The sequence below is a fragment of the Melopsittacus undulatus genome, chromosome 6 (assembly GCF_012275295.1).
Source record: "Melopsittacus undulatus isolate bMelUnd1 chromosome 6, bMelUnd1.mat.Z, whole genome shotgun sequence".
Taxonomy (NCBI): Eukaryota; Metazoa; Chordata; class Aves; order Psittaciformes; family Psittaculidae; genus Melopsittacus; species Melopsittacus undulatus.
Genome location: NC_047532.1, coordinates 35,770,695 through 35,794,815, shown reverse-complemented (window position 1 = coordinate 35,794,815; position 24,121 = coordinate 35,770,695). Strand labels below are relative to the sequence as shown.

The following is a 24,121-nucleotide window of genomic DNA, read 5'->3' as shown; positions in this document are numbered from 1 at the left end:
ATTGAAATTGATTTAAAAGACTTTTTATTCCCCTTCCCACAAAGATTCCTCTCTGGATACATAGTAACACTGAAGCTGCCAACAAGAGGAGCGGGCCTCTTTGGTTAATGTTATGCACTTAGACATTAGAGATGTTTATTTACCAATATTTGGGTCAGTGGCCTGGCGTTTCTTGATTTTAGCTTCAGAAATAGCAGCGTAGTAGGCACATGTCATTTTGATCAGCCATGCTGCTCGCAGCAGTGGCACAGAGTATTTTGCCAAGTAAGCAAAAACATCTTCTTTTTTACTGAGAATAGGAACCTGAAATGAAACAGGAAGCAAGTTACAGCACACAGCCCAGACAGCAGCTGGCACCTGTGGGCTACCCCAGCCTTCTGCTGCCAAATCCCGCGCTACCCAGAGAGTGACCTGGAGAGCTACCTCTTCATCAACCTCAGGACCCACTATGCTGACCTCACCTACTGTCCTGGCACATAGAAACTGAGAGACCTGACAAAGAAAAAAAAAATACTGCCTCCCACTCCCCCAGGTTTCATCAGGAACATCCTTCCCCAGCTCAGAGATGCCTGCAGGCCACAAGCAAACCTCTCAATGCAGCCAAAGACATCCAAAGCACAGAAATATCCTGCATGCTGATACTCATAACCTCTGGAAAATGGAGTTATATCAAGGTTTTTGGGTGACAGTTCAATTACACAGACACTGACAGTCTCATGGGTGTCACTGGTGCAATGGAAACACCTGGCCAGCTTAATATTGCCCACAGTAGCCACACACATGGCAGAGCAGCTGGTCCCGAAAGGCCTTCAGGTAGAGTCACCTACTCGGTTACAGCAATCCTTACACCTTTCTGCTTGAAGGAAGAATATATGAGAACAAGACATTTCAAACCCAGCGGAGACAGAAGGGAGTGTAGCACAAATGCTACACTTACTGTCCCCTCCCAAAAAGTCCTCATTGCTCCTCCAGGCACATTCAACCTTTCTAACTGTGCTTGGAGAACAGAGGGGCATCAATGCTGAAGACAGTGGCAAACAAAGCACTGACCCCTTCCTGTAACATCCTTCAGTGGTCAGTCTAGGGACTCTACAGAATCATTTTCAGTATTCTTAACATGCTTTTTTTTATGTTATCAGCAAGTTTACACATCTGCTTATTAAAAAAAAATTCCTTAAATAATGAAAGAAATAACTAGCACTTCTAGTCACAAAGTTAACCTCTCAGAATGTTAGAGGGAAACTTAAGGTGGTGGCATACTTACCACAGCAAAGCTCATTTTTCTGATGGTTCTATTGGTAGCAAAGCAACACAGGTTCCTCTCCAGTTGCATGGCAACAGGCCAAAAACTGCTGAAACTTGCACCTTCTGTTATTTTGATCCACTTAAGCTCAAAAGTCTTGGAATAAAGGTTCCCTGTTTCAGTTAATTTATACTAAGAGTAACTCCCAGATACTGTAAGATTAGCTGCTTGTACACAGAGCTTCATGAAAGGAAGGCATGAATAACAGCACCTTTGTTACTGTGTTCTAGACGCTACCTTGGATGAGTTTTAACAATCATTTCAAATTTATCTTGTACCGCTGTTCTGAACAGCTTGCAGGATCCAAAACTATAGCTCAGAAGTGCCTTTTACAGTTATACAAACATTGCTACGAAACAGCAAGAATTCTTCGTAAGTGAAAACTTAAACAAGAATGCAACTAAGACTCTTTAACAAAGTTTGTTAACACAAATACGAATTTAAATGTGAAGAGCATGCAAAGGGGTTGGAGTCAGCAGGCAGGTTCTTTTAAGAATGCATGGGCTTCCTAGCCAATTATTTCTTTGCCAGACACGAGCATTTCTGTAAACTATTCCTTTGCTTGAGAAAGAGAATGTATGATGTGAAGCATACAGGCAAAGAATCTGGCTGTCAAAAAGATGAACATGCCTGAGCCAAAATATAGTCATTCAAAGGAACTTTCTACCAGCTAGACCAGAAGTTCCCTTTGCCCAGGCACCCTCCTTGCAGATAGGGAACACACTGCACAGCAACAGCTGCCTCCAGCACCACTCCACACACAGCACATTCAGAAATACTGTACCTGCTCTTACAGCCCAATTCAGTACAAACCCACACCCAAGAAATAGAGGGAAAAGCATTCTGATACCTTTTTTGCTAAAAGGGTCAGTGGTTTACTTCCTGCTAAATCAGTGAACCAATTGTGAATTGCACTCTGAGACCGAGCAGTAACCAGCCAGTAGTTGTCTTTGGCATTTACTTGCGGTTTCTTCTTTCCTGTGTCCTGGAAAGTGTTAAGTTTCAGCTTTTCCGCTAGTATGCTGCTAAAGTAAGCGCCAATCTGGTGGGAAAAAAAGCAAACATACATGACAACCCAGTAAAAAAGCATCTTATCATATATTAATGCATGAAGGATTTCCATCTGAATAGATGCAGTCATCACTCTAGTACAGGCTATCAATCTAGTAAGATTACCCTTTAATACCCCACAGCTAGGAGATGGGGATTCACGACATTAAGCACCCATGCAATGCTTCTGCATTATCACTGTAGAAGCTACAGGTGAGCAAGACAAAGCCAGAGACAATCACGCCTCACAGATATAGGACACACAGCTGACACTTAGGACGGGTCACTGTGAATGCCCAGAGCGACATACTCCTCCGGCAGGTAAGTGTCTCAGACTTGGGCCCCAGTTCAGTATATTCTAAGAGTGTCCAAGAAAATTCCTCCCTTTCTAAACTTCACCTTACCATAAAGTGCATAAATACCCACTTCTCACTTCTGTTTACAACTAACTACACTGTCACAAGAACTGCATTCATTATCTTCCCATCATCAGTTCCAGCAGGTAAAAGCTCAAAGATATGGGTTAACTGGGTAACATTCTGACTACTGTTCAAAATACCTCCACCACCACTCCCCATCTCCAGAATGAAAAGCTTCACAAGATTTGCTTCCCCAGTACTTTCAATCCCAAAACAGCAGGAAATAAAAGAAAACAATAGAGGCTTTACTTCTCATATAAGCTTATTTATTTTTCAAAATTACTGTAAGAAAACTCAATTTTTAGGCCTGTAAATAAGAATAAACTGTTTGATTTTCTAATAAGTATATTTATATCTGGGTATTTCTAAAATATATAAAAAGCTTTTAGGAGATACTGAACTTACTTTGATAATTCTACACTTAAATCTTCCAAGTAACTATAAGTACTTCCTTGCAAATTTCTGTTCTACTTTTCAGACAGCTCTGTTCAATATTCAGAACATGAATTATAAAACTGAAAGTGCCTGCAGATAACAATTCCAGAAAACAAAATCAGAAGAATGTATCAGGAAAACCTTTAACATTTCATAGCAACCCTGTCTTTTAGTTGTAACTTTCCTCCTGCTAAAATAAATAAAATAAAAGAGCATAACTGTATAAGTAAATTCACATTTTTCCAATAAGCTGTAAAGTGTTATTTATTTTAAAAAACAAACAACAGGAAATTACTTTGTCCGCAAACATTTTTATAAGCTTCTTGATAACATTCTCCCTTAAAACCGATCTGGGCAGATCCTTCAAAGAAATACAGGATAGGTTTTTTTTTCTAAGCAGCTATTATCTTCAGTTTGGAAGATAGTAAATAATAATTTAGTGATTTTTATTGCTTTTTTTGTATCTTACACTTCTTTGACTCTAAAAAAAAACCAAAAAACACAAAAAAACACCCAAAAAAACCCCCAAAAAACCACCACAGGAGAGCTAAATTAAATTTAATAAATAATCCAAAAATATATTTCCAAGAGACCTGGACCACAGCAACCAGTTTCTCCTGGCAGAAACCAGTCTGATGACACAGATACAATACCAAAGCAAGCTAAAGATGTATAAATACTAGGGACTTCCAGAGAAAGACTGACGACTGTAAGTGAAGCAAATAAAAGAACAGGAGCAAAAATTAATATCTCTTCTCTGATGAAGTGTGCTAGTTACATTTTGTCTTGGAATCCATGTTTTTCTCTGAAGGCTGATAACAGCAGGTAGCAGAAACACAGTTCAGCATTCTTACATTAATTCTGTAATTAACTTTAATATGAAGACTTCCAGCTAGAAAGCAAAGCAGTCAAGAATCAAGTACAACCACTGCCAGCCAGGTTCCAATTTCAGTGAGTATGCTCAGCCTGAAAAGCCCTGTCTTACCTTTGAGGCATTAATTACAATATTTTTAGCAGATCCATGCTCATCTCCAGAGAAGGCAGGCTGATTACTGAAGCCTTGCTTTACATTCACTGCAGTAAGTTCATCCTGCAAAGAGCGTATCAAGGGCAAAAAGTGAGATGACAATTTAAGAAGTCACATCATTCAGAGAAGCATGTTTTCACAGAGAAAATTAATGTATTTGCTAGTATGTTACACTCTGCATTCACCAGAATCCCTCAAAGCACTTTGCACATTCACAGGATTTCAGCAAAGAGGAACACAATGCCACTCCTACACTCCAGTCCCCATTAAGTGTTCACCTTACTACAGGCTTCAAGGCTGTAACTTGATAAAGATAGCACTTGTTTTGCTTACAAAGGGTTGCTACCCATGAAAAGGGCAGAAAGCAAGACCTTGGTAGCCTCTGTAAAACCTGGAGTGCACCCAGTAACCAGCCCTAGATTTCCCTTGTGAAAGTGGTACCAGTCATCAGCCACCATGACCACCGGAGGGAGAGCAGCATATCCTCCTCTTCTCGAGATACTCTGGGATCACCAGAACCAACTGCATCACTCTGCAACAAAACACTGCTGCACACCATCAGAACCCTGTGTGCCCCTTCCCCCAGCACAAAAATATTTTTGCATCCTTGTTCTGGTAAAGTTTAAAATGTTACTATTTCAGTTTGTGGCCCCATGCCACCATTTGAGAATATCTCCTGAGGTAAGAAACAGAACGCCTCTAGCAGAAACATTTCTCGTGAATATCTGTCCATGTTGCAACTAAATCCACTTCTTCCAGAGTTACTTTCACGGTGGAAGTATTACTAGTCTCCTACAACACTATCAACACACCTTCATTTTGTGGCTTAGCTGGATCATATTTGCAGAAAGAACGCAGAAGAGACAGAAGCGGGATCAGTAGCATTAAGTGCAAACACAGACTCAAGCCTTCATGAATGTAGAATATAACTTCCTAATTGAGTCCCATCCTTCCCTCTCTTCACTGTATCTTCACCAAAGTTAATATTCTTCCATGAAGGCTGTGCAATTTATTCACTTACTAAGAATCACACGTCCATCAGACTGAGGTTTACATACACCAGATGAAGGCAAACTTGGCTTGTTTGTTTTTCATAGATCAGCTAGATTGGAAAAGACCTTTAAGATCATCAAGTCCAACTTTTCCCCCAGCACTGCCAAGGGCACCACTAAACCATGGCACTAAGGCCTTATCTACACATTTTTTGAACACTTCAGAGACAGGGACTCCACTACTTCCTCAGCAGCCTGTTTCAAGGTCTGAGCACCCTCTCTGTGAAGAAATTGTTCCCAATATCCAGTCTAAACCTACCATGGTGCAGCTTGAGGCCATGTCTAGGAACTGAGGAATACAAACTGGTTTAATTCAGTTTTTACCTCTTGTTCTATCCCTTGTTTTACCTCTTGTTTCTATCCCTTGTTTTACCTCTTGTTCAATCCCTTGTTACCTGAGAGCAGAGCCCAGCCACATCCTGGCTTCATCCCCTTTTCAGGTAGTTGTAGAGAGAGATAAGGTCCCCCCTGAGCCTTCTCTCCTCCAGATTGAACTCCCCCAGTTCCCTCAGACATTCCTCATCAGACTTGCACTCCAGACCTCTCACCAGCTCCGCTGCCCTTCTCTAGATCCACTCCAGCACCTCAATGTCTCTCCTGTAGTAAGGAGCTCAGAACTGAACACAGGCACTGATCTGCACTGCCTTGTGCCACAGACCTTCACTTGCCTTGCCCCACCCCACCATGCCTTGCTTTTCTTAATCTCCCTTTGCAAAGAAGGCACAGATCTCCCCCAGGGAATCACTTATTAGCCAACAAAGATACTGTACAGAAGCTGAAGTGGTCCATGTGGCTGAAGTACTGGAACAATCCTTGAGATGACTCTGCAATAACCTACGAAAACAAAGAGCAACTGCTCTGCAACAAGCAAATAAAACATGAGAAAATAAAGTTAAGTGTCATAATTTTATTACTAGGTTTTATTACTAGCTTTGGGCAACACATCTTCCCAAAAGCAGCAACCCAGAAGCTTCCCTTCAGTTGATTCTCTTACACCTTGCCATGCCTCTTGGTTTTCAGTATTTTTGTGAAGTTGGGGAGTAACACAGAAGACAGTAACGTATTTAGAAGAAATCCAAGCTCTGTAGGGTTTATGAAGTTAGTGAGCCTCATCTGAATTTTAAATGAAATCAACAAGAAGTGCTGGAACACTCCTCCACCCACACCACACAAAGACAGCCTTGAAAACACAGATAAAGGCAGAAATGAAAGTGATCAAAGAAGACTATAAGCAAATAAATAAAAGGTAAATTGCAAAGAGATGGAGATACAAGTTAATACTAGTGCCATTTCCATGTATGACCCCAGTTCTGTTATCTTTAAACTTCTTTGACAAAACCTGTCCAGATACCATTATGCTAAAAATAACTAACCATATGTTGTACTGCTGTATCTACCACTACTGTAGGAACAAGCTGCGGATGGACTGGCAACACAAACACATCAGTGTTTTGGTTTTGTCTGGCTCAGATTATTAGCTCAGATTTCCCCCTGCCTTCAGCAGGAGTTCAGAAATCTTAAACAGGGAACATAGCACAGTTGCATAACCAAACAAACTAGAAACAAAATGACGCTGTGAATACACTGCACAGAGACACCTTTACCAACAAATTAACAATAAAATGGATGCTCACAGGAGCTCTCATTACATCTCACTTAGACTAGCTCCATTAACAGCTCAGGGTCATGTTCTGAAAGCACAGCTGTCCCCTATTTAGCAGAGGGGAGTTTCCTGGACAATTGACCAGGAGTGCTAGCACAGCTACATGTACAATACTGAATGTATCAGGGTTAAGCCTGCTTTCACTTGCCTTGATTTGCAAGCCCTCTCCTAATGAGAGGCACAGGCACCACACACTGCTGTCACTATGCGATGCGCTTTGCACCACAACATGCTGGATCCTCTAGGCTCCTGCAGGGATATCAAGCTTCCTTTCAAAATGACAAGCAGGCCCCAAGCAAGCCAAATCAAGGCTCAAAACCCTTTTGAGACTTCAAATGGCCAAATGAACAGCCAGGCCCAAACTGTGTTAATTTGTTTCAGAGAGAATTCTAATTGTTTTGTGTGGGATATTCAAGACCCACATGTAGCACTCAGTTTCTGAATGCAACATGTACAGATTGATATCTTTACAGAAAGAAAGCCCGCTAAGTTCAGGCCCGCAATCACAGGAGCTGAGCAGCACCAGCTCTGTCAGAAGGCAGAGCCGCAACTTAACCCTGCATGCATCACCTCACTCCATCATAGCTCTGACCACCATAAAGCCTGTTCTGAGGAGGCCACCTGTAGCACTTACCCAGTCAGCTGCAGAGAGGGCACTCAAACCCAGATTGAGAACAAATGAACTGACCATTAGGATCAAGCACTGAGGCATCATTATTGTTGGTTGTTCTGCACAGTATAGCTCCACATTAATTAACAGTGATGAGCTCTTTTAACATAAGCATTCTCCTGCTTCCTTATAAGTGCAGTAACACTCGCTTACTGCAGCACCACATCAATAAGAGAAAAGCAGAAATCTAATTCCGACATCTGAGCAGAGCAAATAGACAATGTACAGAGCTACATAGGCACTATTTGACAATCAAAACCAAGGAATCTTTGAAAGACATTCTTTTTCTCCCTGATCTAAAAAATTTCCTTCAATATTAACCTCATGAAAGCAACAAAACAGGTCTTTTTAACCAGTCATTACTTGCAGATCCTCTCATATACTCCATCTTTTGCTTTGTGTCTTTTTATTACAACAGGGCTCTTACTTTCAGCAGCTTGGAGCAACCATAGTATTGGCGTGGAGACCCAAAGCCTCTGCAGGAAGGTCCAGGATTTCATCCTGTGATGTAGCTGCTGCAGCACAAACACTCCACTCCCACTTAGTTTACACCACCAAATATTAGGCTTGGTTTGAACAAGAAGATCAAAAAAGTAACACCCTGTGCTAGTTACAGATTACTGAACAAGCTGTATTGCATGATGAAGAGAGGACTAACAATACTTAGAGGAGCATTATCCAGTCTGAATCAGCAGCTCAGAAGTCACAAGCAAGGATTAGCCATACACAAAAGCAAGCTGTACCAGAGACTAGGAAAGACAACATATGATATAAAGAGATACCTAGAGGACCCAGAAAGACTCTGGGCTCTGGCATGAGGGGGATAATACTGGAGACATCTCTCTTACAGAAATTTCAGCTGCTTTACCCATCTTACCAGTGGTCTGGGCTACCAATGACTGTAGACGTCGAAGAATGTAGCCTTGGAAGGGTCAAAGCCTGTACACTGTGTGCAGGGAATGTGATTAAATTTCTTCTGTCTGAAGCCTGTATCTCAGCATAAAATGATGTTGATTGTGCTTTTTTGTGCTTTTAAACTGAATTAAACTGAACATAAAAGCATTACTCACAAGTAAAGTCATCAGAATCTAGCCCTGATGATACGGTACATTCAATGGCTATATCTTTGGCTTGTAATAAGCACAGTTTGCATGAATTTTATCCATCTTAGGGAGATGGTAACAACTCAGAGCACATGAAGCATTAGAAGAAAAGCCAATTCTAACACTTGCAGGCTGCTCCTGCAAGGGTTTGATTTCCAGGTCTATCTTTGCTCCACAATCAGCAGCAGCAGGGATTGCTGATTATACAAAGAAACTATGCACAAAGCACTGCCCAAGGTTCAAGGAAAACACTAACTTTTTCCTAATCTTTCTCTTTTGGAGCAGTCCCAAGTGTTAAAGGCAGACCCAGGAGGTAATTGCACTCCAGCAGAAGCTATGGGCTATGCAAGTTGAAGACTTTCCCTTCCACCACTCCCTCATTTCTGCAGACAGCATTTTGCACCCAGTGGCAGCGTTCATGGGCTTAGGATTACCCAAAGTTTTTCATAAGAGGACCTTGCAAAGGACACAGATTTCCACCTGGCACTCAGGTGACCAGGCTTGGGAGCAGGAGAGCCCAGGGTTCCTGGGGGTACCAGCTCCTAGCAGGGAGGGCACTTAGAAAGGCACAGGGCAACAGTCAGCAACATCAAAGTCACCAGGCAGCCCATTCCCACCTCTAGCAGGACCTGTAACCTTGCATTTGTCTTCTTTTCCAAATGGCAGAGAGACTTCATCAGCCCAAAGGCTGAAAGGACCCAGAGCTGTGTCCTGTAAATGTCCCATGCAACACGCATTAACAGTTCACATACACAAATGGAATGTAGACTTTCCCCAAGCCACATTTCAATCAATTACACTACGGCAAATAACAATGAGCCTCTTGCAGTTATTTTTCTACTTACTAATGCACCCACGAAACATATTTTAAATATTAACCATCTGGGAATTTGCCACTTCCATTCTTATTGTAATGGGCTGCTATTTATAAACGTGTTTGCAAGAATCAATCCACCACCTGACTAAAAATATTCAACAGTCCAGAGCTAAAAATTCATCTGTATATATTGTCATAGTTGAGTTTAGGTGCAGTTCTGGAAGCCTGGTCACAATCACACTTTAAAAATACACATTAGAGAAATATTTCTAGTTACCATAATCATCAAGTTTATAAATATGAGTAGCAGCACAAGGTGAAAAGACAGAAAGATGCCAGAGGCCACAAATCTGAGATATGTTTCAAAGGCTTAGCAATAGACTTGAATATGCATCTTTTAGTGCATGTTGTCAAAGCTCCTCTCAAACAACACTGACCAATAATCACTCTTTGGTAAGTGCTCTCCAGCCTAAGAGAACCAGATGATATTGCTCAAAGACTAACAAATTACTCTTAATTAGCTTCCTTGCTGGAAGTCTCAACAAGATGACAACAGACTAAGAAGCACAAAGAGCACTACATGGCTGCCCTATTGTACTTGCTCCATTTAACTGGAGTTTATCCTCATCATCTGCCTGTTGACTTCTACAAGCTCCTAATTCACTGCGAGGCCCAGGAGCACCAGAAGAATGGGACATCCCAGGCCAAGCACACAAGATTAGAAAATATCTGCCACAGACAGCTTCATGTACAAGTCACAACATGGTACACTAGGCAAACCTCAGAGCGACCCATTAACACTGGTGGGAGATAACCCAGCCACAAAACCCTAGGCTTCATCTCCCCACCTATGGAATACCAGTGTCCAAGAAACGAGACTGGGAAGCCAGGACAGGGAGAGCCTACAACCAACACTGCTGCTCCACTAGCCATGCCACAGCATCCACCTGAACCAAACTTGCCCCCAGCACCGACTGACAGTGGGTCTCCATGGGTTTGGTTGTGGTACCCTGGAGAAGGACAGACACAGCCTGACACAAGACTACAAGCTACAGCCCTGCTCACCTCCACCCTGTTTTCAGACACATTTCCCAACCTACAAAACCCTCTAGACCCTTCATTCCTCCAACCACAGGTCTCTGCTGTCGGGTCAGAAATACTGGTGGGCAGCTTAGTGAGCCCAAGCTTGCCTCAGCCAGCAGCATCTCTCAGCCTCTGGGCAGCCCATGCCCCCCACGAGCCACGGTGCCCACCACGAGCCACGGTGCCCCTCACGGGCTAAGAGTAGCCCTCACAGCCCCCGCCTGTCACTAACTGAGGTGCCCCTCATGGGAGGTGGCTGTAACCCCTCATGGGCCAGGGTACCCCTCGCGGCTGAAGCCCGCCCCTCTGCCCTCACAGCCGCCCCGCTGGGCGAGCCCGGGCGCTGCGGCCGCGGTGGCGCTGAGCGGGTCCGCCGCCCCCACCTCGCCGCGGAAAATGCAAGTCAGCGGGCGGCTCCGCGGCCGCGCAGCGCCGCTCAAAAGTTTCGGGGGAGGCGCCGGGGCCGGCAGGCGCTGGCAGCGGCCCGCCGCGGGCGAGGGGCGGGCGCGGGACTGGCAGCCGGGCCCCGGCGCCGCGGGTGCACCACGGCCGGTCTCACCTCCTTCTGGCGCGGGTCCTGCGGGTAGACGTCGGGCGGCCCCAAGCGCGGCCGCTTGAGCGGTCTGTGCTCATAGCTGAGGAGCCCGAAGGCGGCCATGATCGCTCATGTTCGCCAGCGCTGCGGGCGGGCGCTGGAGCCGGTTCCGTACTCCAGGGAGCAGCACTCGGCGGCTCGCCCCCCGCCTCACCCCCCGCCGCGCCGGGGGCGGGCTGCGTGGCGGCGGACGGCCGCGGGGGTGGCGTGCCTCGGCCCACCCCGCGCCGCTCCCCTTCGCTAGGCAGGTGCCGACAGGGCCGCCCGAGCGCTCACACAGCTGCACAGCGGCAACCCCCGCACTGCTCACCGCACCAGGGTGATGACGGGGCCGAACGCCTCACTGTAGGCTGCGGCCGACAACCCCCGAGCTGCCCCGGGGGAACTGCGAGGAGGGGCTGGGTGCAGGAGGACAGCACTGCCCACCCGGCCTGGAGAGGGGAGGCGCCGGCCAGTAGTCGGCGGGGAGCGGAGCGGTTGGGCGCTCTCCCTGAGGGCCCGTTTAGCCGCAGGATGCGGCACCGCGTGTCCACTCTATCGTCCGTCCCCTTTCTTAATACCGTTCATTTTAGCTGGTACATAATTCACTAGGTGAGAGAACAGCCGAGAACAGCCCGCTGCGGGCGCGGCCGGCCCGCCCACCTCCCCGGTGTCGAGGAGGCCATGGCCCAGGAGAGGCGACTTGGTCCCGCTCCGCTGCCGCCCGCCCTCCCCGCCGCTCTAAGACGTTGCCCGCCACTTGGATTCCCAGAAGGAGCTGCACGTCCCGGGTACCCTGGCTTCAGAGGGGAAGCGTACACCAGCGTCTCACCTGTTTTCACCCACCCATCTCCCCCGGCACAGCCCCTCACTCTGCTCCAGCGGCGCAAGGCCGAGGAGCAAAGGGCATCCGTTCCCTCCTGCTGTACTGCCTGGGGTCTGGGAGATCCCGATCCCACTCCCAGGGATACCAAAACACTGTGGAGAGGCACTGTGCTGCTCGATCGGTAATGGTCATGTCCCTTTGGGATGCAGTCACTTGGCCCATCTTCCATAAGCTGCATCTCCCGGCACAGAGCAAAGGAGACGCTCCGTGACTCCCAGAGGATGCTCACAGCGGCCACTCCCTACCACCCAAGAGGAGCCACCAATCCCAGTGGGTTTGCAACCAGTGCTGCAACCAGCAACAGGGGCTGCAGTTTCTGATTAATGAATCTTAAAGCTTTAGGGTTCCTCCTTTTTCCACTGTGCAGGTGGATGTCTGTAGTTGCCTACCTTCTGCCTGCCCTATGAGGCATGGCTGCAGTCTCACAGCCTGCAGTTATTGCTCTGCTACAGAGAACACATTTCTCCCTCAGTATAGGTGCCCTATCCTTAGATACAGCAGTGGAAGGTGCATTCTGTATTAGCATTACAGCAAGCAATCATGAACATCTTCTTTTTCTTTTTACCCCTTATTTGTGCCAGACTCCTTGTGCTATATCTCAGGGACAGTACAAACACGAGCTACTTTGGAAGTACCAGATTAGATGTTTGCAATTACGTCTAAATAAAATTAACAGCAGCACTCTACAAATGAGTTTATGTTCAAATTTAGCATGGACAAGAGCAGGAAATACAGGCAAACCACATTTCTTTTGTCTCTAAGCAATTCTCTAATCAAACCACAGATAACTTGAGCTGAGGCTGAACATCTATTGCAATAGCAATAAAGTATGATAGTAATGCCCTACACTTATTCATATTTGTTATACATTTGAATCTGTGCCACTTTTGGTTACTGAATTGCTTTTCATGCATCCTGGTGTGTTGTTCGCCAAAGGTAAGAATCAACAAGCCTGAGATCTCCAAACTTTAACTGAGATCTCCAGATTCTGAGCTGCCTTCCTTGGCAGGTTTATCAGACATTTGTATGTGATCCAAGGGCATACTCAAAAGACCAGCTGTGTTTGTCATCTCTTTTTCTTCACTCTGCAGTAGATAAAACTGCTTTAGAGCTTTTCGCAAGTTCCACTGGCATGCTAGATCCGTGTTGCGATCCCTGGCTTTGGAAAGATTAATATTATGCATATTTTAAGGTAGTATCACTATATTTTATACCCAAGACTTTGTCAAACACATCTGGATTTATTTGAACACATAAATCCCAGTTTTTTGGTTTGTTTGTTGGGGTTTTTTTGTCATGCAGAGTGGTGTGACAATCTCGGACATTACTGGGTTATTTACTACTGGATAATTATCTGCCTCACATACTTTAGAAGAGGGAAGATGTTACAAAAAGCTATCAAAATTTCATTGAAGGATATCTTGTTTCCTAAAACTGTCAGTCTTTAATGTCAGAGAGCATGATCTTTTTTCCCTATACTTGTTTGATAAACATAGTGGGCTAGATACCAGGAAATATTATTTTAACCACCCAGAAAGCAACATTGTATTATTGTGCAAACACAAAGAGATCCTGTCAGATCCTTCCTTAACGTTCACTGCAGAATTGACAGCTAGAGTTAGAAAGGGACTCGTACCATCTGCCAAGGCACACATACTGAATTGTTTTCAAAGAAATGCAGTCAGAATCCATAGCTGATGATATCTGTTCCAAATAAAAGTTACCTCAGGGCAAAGTCGAGGACAATTTTCCACTCTAACGTCTAGCTTGTCTGTGCATGGCACTATCTCTAGCCTGATTTCATCTCTGCTTATTTCACACCACCAGCACTGCCTACCCTACCACAAGATTCAGCAAAGCCCCTTAGTGCTGACTGTTCCTGCTTCATCATCTTTGCTTTTACAAGGGATTCTGAAACATTTTAACTCGTTCAGAAAACTATGTACTTTTCATTGCATAAACTACAGCTCCATACAAAAAGGCCACCAGAAAGCTGATTCTTGAAAAATGTAGCCACCAAAACAGATAAATGCAATTATCCCCCCCCCCAATCACATTCTTCCTAGGACATAGTCACTTTTACTTGCATATGTTCAAGTCTGTTCCTTTTGATGCTGTTGTGCTGGTGATAATCATACAGAAATGTTATAGTCCTTCAGGGAACAATAAATGCATTCCACTCAAGTATTCAAAATCATCTTTAAAAATTAGCATTTTCCCAAACCTGTATGTATTCAGCACTGTGAACATGCAAGCTCTGTGGTAATAGACCCCAGTGATACCACCGTGTGCCATCTTTTGGTTATGTATGATGATCATATCATGAACCACAATAAAAAGTTGTCTGTTTTGTCTGTACACAGCCTTGTTCATTTTAATTTCAAGGTCATCTGAAAACCTCTAGTTAAACCAGATTCAGTTTTTAAGCCTAACTGATATAATACTCTTAAGTCACTTAAAGAGTATTCCTGCAATGGATATGCATCCAATTAAACCACTTTCTAAATCGATCTGGTGAGGGAAAAAAAACAAACAAACAAAAAAACCAAACCTTGTGTTTGCTGAAATCACTGACAGTCAGTTGGTTGATGCAGACACCTGTGCCCCTAGTCCTAACTGAGGCCCCAACAGCGCCACACTCCTGGGGATGGGTTATTTTGTGCCCATGACTGCCTTATACGAAGAACAAGGCAGTGGCCCCTCAGGGTTGCCCCTCCTGCATGAACCAAAGGGAGACAGCATGCTGCAAGCATGGGGTTACAATGGGGATCTTCAGTAAAGAAGTAAGAGAAAACATGGTTGTGTATATTTGAAACCTGAACTTAAATGCTTGTCTGAGCATCCTACACACCACAGCCAAAACAATGCAATATATTAACAGACACACTGCCTTTGCCAGGGAATGCTGTGACAGGGAAAACAAGTGCCCAAATGCAATCGAATACTGCAGAGGGGGCCTCCTATCTTAATGTGTTAACTGTGCCATTGCATTAGGAACAAACATCCACAAAAAAAGAAAAACACCCAAAAAATTAAAAATAGCAGAGCAGCTCAGCATTGCTGGCTTTAGAGGAAAACCTGGAAGACAAAACCCTTTGAAAACTTTTCTGAGATAATCAGATGCAGCAGCCAAACCTGTCTCTGAGATCCCCTGCTTACCCTATTAGGCAGGGGGCTGGAAAGAGCAGAGCGCTTGTCAAATTACAGAGATCTGTCATCTTAAACCCTTGTTATCAAATGACAGGAGGCACTGAAACAGTCTACAAACTACTCTGTTTTCCAGCTTGTTTTACAAGATCAGTGCACAAGCTAAAGCCATACAGAAGGGAACAAGAAAGAAGAACCTTTACAGCATCTTCCAGGAAGCATGTGCATTGTAGATGTCTGCAGCTGAAGCTCTCCAAGGAGAGAACTCTGGCTGTGAGCAGGGCTGGCTGGGTGCCTGATCTCTCATTGGAAAGCTTGGCTGTTTGCCATGCTGATGAAGAACTTGTCGCTGCCTTGCTGAAAGCTGCGTCTCTCGGAGGACTCACACACCACCATGCCAGCCCAGCAGAAGAAAATTATCTTTTGCATAGCTGGGGTCCTGAGCTTTGCTTGTGCGCTGGGGACAGCGGCAGCCATCAGCACGCAGCTGTGGGTTAAGGGGACGATACTCTGCAAGACTGGAGCCCTGCTCGTCAACGCCACTGGCCAGGAGCTGGAGAAGTTCATTGGCGAAATCCAATATGGGCTTCTCTATGGCGAGCGTGTGAGACAGTGTGGGCTCGGGGGGAGACCTTTCCAGTTTTCATGTGAGTAATAATGGCATTTGAATTATTTAGCACGACACTTCTGACAGCTAGGGGAGCAGAGAGATGCTGCCCCAGCGTCCTCTTGCTCACACAGAGCCTAATGACCATTAAATATGCTAAAGCAAATGCTGCTGTTAGTGTTCTGATCTTCAGGTACAAATAATTTATTTTCTGATACTAGTAAAGTCATACTCAGATTTTCAAACAATCTAATTTTCAGTAATACAGATGTCTACATTGCAAGACTTACACTAATACTTTAAAGAAGAGTATTCCTGGTTTTCAGTTAATCCCTTTCATCTTCCTATGCATGTGTGTCAATATTATGTCCTCTGTGCCATCATGAAAGAATGAACTAATCTACCAGAATCTCATGAAAGAGTTGGGGCACAGATACACTCAGCTGCTGTTGAGAAACAAAGCAGCTGCGTTAACTGGAGGAGCTGCTGGCTGATGCTAGCTGACATGTAGTCAGCAGTTCTGCAAGTCAAACTTGGTATTTGACATACAGAATTTTATCAAAGATTGTTAGCAATGGTTTTGCTTTACATACAAGATAATGTATTCATCTTCAAGCATAAAATTAACAACAAAATGATCAAATGAATATAGTTTGTACATAGCAGCACATTAAATAACAACCATTTGTTCTATGTACAGTATACCACCTGAAGTTACTACAGAACAGTTTAGAAGCATTCTGCTAAAAGAGCACCAATAAATTGCTAATATGAGTAATTTAAGACAAGCTAATGTTACCAGATTAGGTATCAAATTATTTATTATATTTTTCCAAAGTAGTAGACCAAATTAATTTGATATTAACATTTTCCATCTGTAATTAAATTCCACTGCTAGTCTATTTATACAGATGAAGTTCTCTTCATCACTTTGTTTGCCACCACAGTGTGCAGATATTCAACTATAGGCTGGGGTGAATTTTCAGAGGGGGAACTAAATCCCAAGGAATTAGTTTTCTGCTGTAGGTGAAATTGCTGTGAACTACAGCTGAGAAAGCCACTAGCAATCAGCAGCACTGTGACTCCCATTTGTCTGGGTTCCATACAGCAGTTCATATTGGCTTGGTGCACAAGGCAGGACTAAAGCCAGCCACAGGTGAGAGCTCACTAGCTTCCCTTTCTAATAATTTTCTTTCCACATATTTGTTATTTGGATATTTTTTAACCACTTCATTGATGTGCCTTGCATTCAGGCTCTCATATGTGTATTTAATCTTGTTATGGCTGAAATACTTTAATATATTGCTAGTGTGATTGTAGCAGTCATTTCAAAAGAATTTTAATTTTGTGGGCAGTGTGAATTAATATTACAAGTGCCAAGAGAGAATATGAATGCACAGCTTGTTTGTGATGATTTAATAATATCAATCATCATGCATTTTTAAACATCTCACAATGCTACATACAGGTAAGCCCTGGATCTGTGAAACTACTGCAGAGCATTTTTTTACCAGAAATGCTCCAGGGTTAGGAGTTTGCTCTCACTATGGGCCTACACTTTCTATCCACACTCACAGAAGTCTCATGTAACCAAGTTTTCCCATACTTTCATTCACAAGTATATTTTCAAGTATGTTTATATGTTTATAAATGTTTGTGTTTAGAAGAAATAATGTGAAGTATTTGATTACAGCTAAGCAGCCCACTTTAGAATGGTAAAAAAAAAAATGCACAAACCCTGACTGTTCATACAGGACTGCAGAATCCTACTGCACAGCACAATGCTAAAAATTAAGTTCTTTAATAGGAGTGCCAAACGTACATATTCAGAGAACTTCAAGGATTTCAAGAGTTACATAAAGGAGATTAAAAGAATAATTCAGTCTAGTAAATAGCACAGCTCTCATTTTCAGACAGAGAAAATGAGGTTTGAAGCACATGCTTTCATGCCTGCTCCTGGCATCTGGAATCAAGGCTGGATTTAACCTCATGCTGGAGACCCCTCGAGTCAGAAGTGTAGCTGCTGACAAGTTTGTGATGCAGCAATGTCCTTCCCCAGAGAGAGCAGCCTTGCTCCCCACATCGCAGCTCACCAGGCAGCAGCAGATGGTCACCTGCAGCAGCAGAGCTGGCAAGGCTGAAGCACTGGGCTCAGAAACATAGCCGCAGAGCCTTGGCCCACCTAAACTGAAGCCAAGCTTATTTATTGGAGCATTCTTTTACCTTTTATTCCACTTCCATACACACCAAATATTAACAGTGAGATATTTCAGTAAGTCTTACATACAACGTTACAAGCCCATCCTGTCAATCTCATTTGCCTGCATTGGTATCTTTTATACAGCACTTTGAAAAGGCAATACAAGAAGGTGACCTTTGGCATTGTCTATATGTTCAATGAGACCTCTTACAGCTTAAATAATTTCACAAGCCCAGTTGTACTGATCATGACACTCCACTGGGCAGGCTTTGCTCCCACAGGCTTTTGCTGACAGCTGAGGGTGGAAGCATTGCTGTCTTCATAAATTGTTCTCAGATCATCTTTTATATTATTTAGATTAAAAAGCAAACACAATAAATAGGAATTATATTTAGAAACAGTGATTGGGTGGATAGCAAAATATGCATCTACTAGAAGCATTCACTTCAGAGACCACTTAATGAAAGAGCTGGTTCACATTCCCTGGGGCCACAGCAGACCTGGCCAGGCCCAGGCAGCATGCTCAGGAACTCCCTTGGAGTGTCCTAAAAAAACAGGGCAACCCAATACAATATACACATGCATAGCATAATGCACTGAAGTGCCCTTTAGCATGTCTAAGAAAAGGCACAGAAAACAGACTGAATGATTTAGTTCTATGTTTGCTCTCATTAAATGCTCCCCTCTGACCACTATATCTCTTTTAATTGTAAAATGAATTTGCTCTGCCAGCAAACCCAGTTCAGCTGGGGATAGCCTTCTGCTTCATTTGCTCTTGCTGATTCTCATCAGTTTCTGGGTCAGCAGTTCATTTTCTAAAGGTCATTAGAATGCATACCTGACACAATTCCATTCATTATAATGAAGGAACATTTTTCTTTCTAGACAACATAGCTGCTGGAATTAATTTTTCCTTATACGTCACGTAAGACTTTAATGACAAACAACTATTAATGCATGTACCAAGAGAAAGATTCAGTACAATGCAGCAATGCATTTTTCTTAAAACAAACAAAATTGTTAAATACAGTTTTTCATGTTCTCCCAAAACATCAGGTGGCATTGCAAGAGCTAACATTATTCCTTGTGGAACTTCTGCTCAGGCAGGGACTTTTCAGCATTTTTGTTAGCTAGCCTGAGTGATACAACTGTAAAATTGTACCTTATACCACATTAATAGTGTAAGTGCCTCTTATGCTTATAAATTCATTAAATATATAATATAAAGTTTAATAAACACAACATATAGTTTCTAAAGCATGCTTTGTGTTTTATTAGGATGAGATAAGGAATTTAAGTACCAGTGGCCAAACTGGACAATAGGTAGTCATCAGTAACCCTATGCCTGGTGAGAGTCCTTGGGCCATCATCCTCCATGGGCACTTGGTGCCTCTCTCTGCTCCCAGCTGCCACCACCAATGCAAAAGGTGATATTTAACATGGCTTAAAGAATAGTTTGTAAACATTTGTTTCATTTTCCCTTTCATTTAACAAGAGAGATAAATGAGCTTGATACCACCTTACCTGTTTCACCATGTTCACTGCATGGCAAGCTGCAGAATTGTTTGCTGGTCAACATTTTACTAGGTAGAGTAATTTATGTGAGACTTTTTTTTGTCTCGGCACATTACAGCTGCAGTGAGGCAGTGCCAAGGCATTATTACCCCCACTTTAATTGTGCCCCTGTGGATCACGAGCAGTTAAGTGTTTCTAATGATTCCTTCTAAAATACTCATTGTTGCCAAACAAAAATGAATGATTAAAAGTTATTATGTCATGCTGAGCGTGATTGACTATCCCCTTGTGCCCAGCTAAGTAGGATCACAATTTGAAAGAGTAGCTAAAAAGATGCATAAATATACCTAAAATAAAGCATTCTTAAATCTTCATATAAATAGTGGCACATAGCTGGGGCCTAGCATAACCCTCCATCCATCAGGCACCAGTTGCTGACTCCAAGAGCAAAGATGCCTATTCCCTTTGGATACTGCTCCCCACTGCTGCAGTCCCAGCACTCTCTGTAGGCTTTCATGGGGCAGCAACTAGGACAAGAGAGATAGTGACAAATGCAGCTGATGCAAAAGTTTCCAGCTTTTGGAAGCTAAAAATCATAGAGCATGTGGTAAAAGCATTGCACTAACTGTAACACATGCAGTAATCGCAGCTTCCTTAATCTCAGCTCCACAGAGCAAAGCTTTCCTGCAGACAACTGGTATCTCACCTGATGGCAGGGCACAGCACCGGCCTTCACATCTGTATCCTCATTTTACGTGTTCTCTCTTATTTTGTCTCAGTACTCCATTTTTTAATTGTAAGGTTTCTCTATTTCTTCTCATTGATTTATCATCTTACCTTTTTAGCCTTGGGCTTGTAGACAAAAAACATTCCACAAGTGTTTTATTTGAGGAAATACAGAGGAGAAAATTTTGATTTTAGAAAATGTGCTTATTCTTTCAAAATCTCATTCAGATAGTTTATTGCAAATAACTCTTGGGTAAACTTAATTTTTTTCTCCCTCTTTAGTAGCATATTTCATTTTAAGAATAATTTAAGTTATTAATGTATGTACATTATGTATAGAAGAAATATGAAATGTATCTCTTCTATTTTTAAGGATTTTTATCAAAAATACTTTTTCTATTTTCTAAAATTAGAACATTGCCAAAGGCTAGGAGCTAAGAAACCCCCGATCCTTTTAGGTGTCTACATGTCTCCGGCAATAACTGTTGGTGGATTTTCACAGGGAGCCTCTGTACCATAAACAACTTCACGTGTTACCTTCCCTGGATAGCAAACATTCCTGGGCCCTTGAGCATCTCCCACCCACATGTAGTATACAACACATTTAACCTTCCAGTATACTGGCATTGCAGCTCTACTAATGATTTCCTGTTTCTTCATAACAAAACATAGACCTTTTAACTCAGAGATTGTTTGCTTAAGGTTTTCAGAAAACACCCACATATTCTTTGGGTATAAACATACCAAACCAACACTGAATATTTGTATTAATCAAAGTGGTGGAGTCCCTGCTCTGAAACAGGAAGGCAATCAGCATCCCAGCCAGGAGCAACTCTTTGCTTCACTTGCAGATGAAGGGACAAGCCCTAACATCTATACGCTTGAGGCACATGAGATGTAAGCAAACAGCACACACTACTCCAAACCAACAATATTTGAGGCTGATGGCATCCCACACCAGGTACAGGGGAATGGCATGCACAGGGAATTACCCTTGGGAAGGGGAGGAGAGGCTTTCCCTAAGCTGGTCTCTGTCTCCTGGCCAGTCTACAATTCTGAGCTTCACAAAACACTTCTGCCTCCACACATCCATGAAAACCTATTTCTAGTAACTTCATTTTCATCTTCAGTTACATTTTGAGGAGCACAGTTTAAAATAATTACCACAAAGCAGTAATAAATCCCTGGTCTGACTCTGAAACAACTTTGCTTAATGTGTATAATAACATTTTGTTCATTTTGTTTTTAGTTTTTCCAGATTTGCTCAAAATTATCCCTGCAAGTATCCATGTTAGTGTCATTCTCTTCTGTACAGCACTGATCATCTTTGCTCTGGTGGGAGCAGGTTTCTTCATGTTCAATGCTTTTGGCAGCCCATATGAAACTCTGCATGGCCCTGTTGGGTTGTACCTCTGGAGCTTCATTGCATGTAAGTATCACCCCACTCTTGGCCTGCCAGGCTGGTGCTGGTCCATGTGTGCCACTTACAATGGCCAATTTATTGGCATATGAGACCAGTATTACAAACCATGACTGCATTGACTTCAAACTGGCAAAATAAAGCTAGGCAGGAAAATAAATTATTTAGCTGTATCAAAACATGTTTTTTTCCAAATTGGAGTTAAGAGATAAAATGCTGAAATCCTCAGCAAGGGCAGGCAGCCACAGGAAGCATGGGAGGCAGCCTGGGCACCTCCGGCCCTTCTGCATAGGCTGGCAGAAAAGGGGATGGTGCTCACAGGCCCCATGAACACAGAGCTGTGGCAGCATCTTGGATCTGCAGCATATGGGCAGAACTGGGAAGAGCACCAGAGAGGGGGAAGAGAGGAAAAAAAAAAGTGAAAAAAAGTCAGAGATGCAACTGCTGACATTCATCTTCATGGGAGGTTTTCAGCTGGGTGAGCAAGATCACCACTTACACCAGCAAGACTTTCTCAAGGAAGGAAGTGACTGAAAAGCAGAGAGAGAAAGACTGAGAGCAACTTGATATAAAAGTAGTGTCTGAAAAATACTGCCAGCAGGGATAACAAACCATCCCAGTCCCTCTGTCACTTAGAGAGGGTAAAGCCCATACTCTGCATTGCTGGCTTGGCTGACAAGACAACTTACCATTACTTTACAAGATATTACATATTACAATCATAATTTAATAAAGGACTTAGGTACATATTTAATTTTAAACATACAGACACTTCAGTTACATCCAATGAGGCAATGAGCAGGTTAAAGCTGAAAAAGAGCACAGACGCTTTGCTGGATCAGGGCCCCAAAGTAGTCATGCTAAATATTACTGGTCCTAAGCCAAATTCAATTTAAAAAGCTTACCAATTTCAATAGGTGTTGACTTGGATTCCCACTAAGTTACAGTGGCCATAACAACACTGTCAATATAATATTTGGTTGTGACATACAACATGGGGCCTTGTCAAGATAATTAAAATTTCCCCCTCTTTTTCAGGTTCCTGTGGGTGTCTCATTATGATTCTATTCTCATCAGAAGTGAAAATCCACCACCTTTCAGAGAAAATTGCTAATTTCAAAGAGGGAAGTTTTATATTCAAGACTCACACTGAAAAGTTCGCAAATTCTTTCTGGATCATCCTGGTTTGCTCCCTGTTGCAATTTCTGAATGCCTTGCTAATACGATTTGCTGGATTTGAATTTCCCTTTTCAAAATCAAAAGATTCAGGGACCATCACTGGAGCAGCTGACCTGATGTATTAGAATTACATAATTTAAAAACATTTCAAGCAAAGAGGTCCACCACAGCCACCAGATATAATAACTTTTAAAATATTTCTTTAGAGCTAGCAATTTACAAGTGAAGGATTTAAACAACCATCAATATGGCATATGCAATAAACAGAACTCATACTATTTGGTAATTTCTAGATCAAAACACCCTCTCTTTCTTAAGGTAAGACCTTACCAAGACATTTGCCTTTTTTACCAGTAAGATATTTGAAAAGTGGTTGGTATGAATAAAACCGGGAACTCCAATAGCATTGAACTAGATCTGGAAACTAAAATAAATGGGTTGCAAATAGAGGCACATCAGCAGCAGTTCTGCCTTTTAGCCCTTGTGAAGGTACAGATGCAGTGGTTACCACACACTCCCCATGTTGCACTGCATCCTCCCCAAGCCTCAGTTGGTATAAAGAACCCTGTCCAGAAAATAGCCCTACAATCTCTCTCACAATACAAATAAACATAGCCAAGACCTTTGGCAAAGAGCAGCAATGGAGTAACAAAAACAAACAGGCTTACAAGGCATGCTACAGCTCAGCAGAGACTGACAAAGAAACAAGTGAGGTTCTGTACTTCAGGGCATGCAGGAAGCCAGACTGAATGAATACAACAGCCCTTGCACCCTTAAACTTCTGCAAGTCAGTTGGAGAAACCAGACTGCTCGTCCCAGGTATGGCTAAGCCATCCCAGTCACAGACAGATACATCAAAAGAGCATTATACCACCAAACACTACCTCCATGGGACTATGTGGGTACTTTGGAGATGAGTCACTCCTTGCAGGATACAAAAACAACATTCAGAGCACACAGAAGTGAAGGTACCCAGAGTAAAAGCCCATATCCGAGCTGCCCATTTATCTGCAGGAGCTGCAGCTCCTGCACAGCTGTGGGTGAGGAACAATCTCACCCTGCTCTGCCCTGGCACCTGTGGGGATGGTCATCCTCCAGATCATGTTGGGATTTGCTTCACAAAACCATACGCTTCGATGACCTTACTGAACTTCTATGTCATCTTTTATACTTTTACTATGAATAGCAAAACATTGCTGGGGTTTCTCAGTAAAAGGTTTGTCAACTACACCCCTACATCCCAAA

General features: G+C 43.1%; 2 protein-coding genes across 3 annotated transcripts in view; one reads left to right on the top strand and one right to left on the bottom strand.

Moving 5' to 3' along the window:
- Positions 1-11,280, bottom strand: part of MED12L (mediator complex subunit 12L) — a 37,063-nt gene extending 25,783 nt beyond the window's left edge. Inside the window, exons 1-4 of the mRNA XM_034063782.1 lie at positions 11,182-11,280; positions 4,193-4,297; positions 2,154-2,345; positions 144-303 (exon numbers count right to left, since the gene is read on the bottom strand). Of these exons, the coding sequence (XP_033919673.1) occupies positions 144-303; positions 2,154-2,345; positions 4,193-4,297; positions 11,182-11,280 (556 nt within the window). The remainder of the gene's footprint in view (positions 1-143; positions 304-2,153; positions 2,346-4,192; positions 4,298-11,181) is intronic.
- Positions 11,281-15,623: 4,343 nt separating this feature from the next.
- CLRN1 (clarin 1) lies at positions 15,624-23,001 on the top strand. Of its 2 annotated transcripts, XM_005141161.1 has the most exons (4): positions 15,624-15,876; positions 21,527-21,710; positions 22,061-22,067; positions 22,708-23,001. In XM_005141161.1, exons 1-4 carry the CDS (start codon positions 15,624-15,626, stop codon positions 22,999-23,001), a joined length of 738 nt encoding a protein of 245 aa, XP_005141218.1. The 2 variants fall into 2 exon arrangements, with proteins under 2 accessions (XP_005141218.1, XP_005141219.1); XM_005141162.1 differs by lacking the exon at positions 22,061-22,067 and having other exon boundaries at positions 21,527-21,706; positions 22,736-23,001.
- The last annotated feature ends 1,120 nt before the right edge of the window (positions 23,002-24,121 follow it).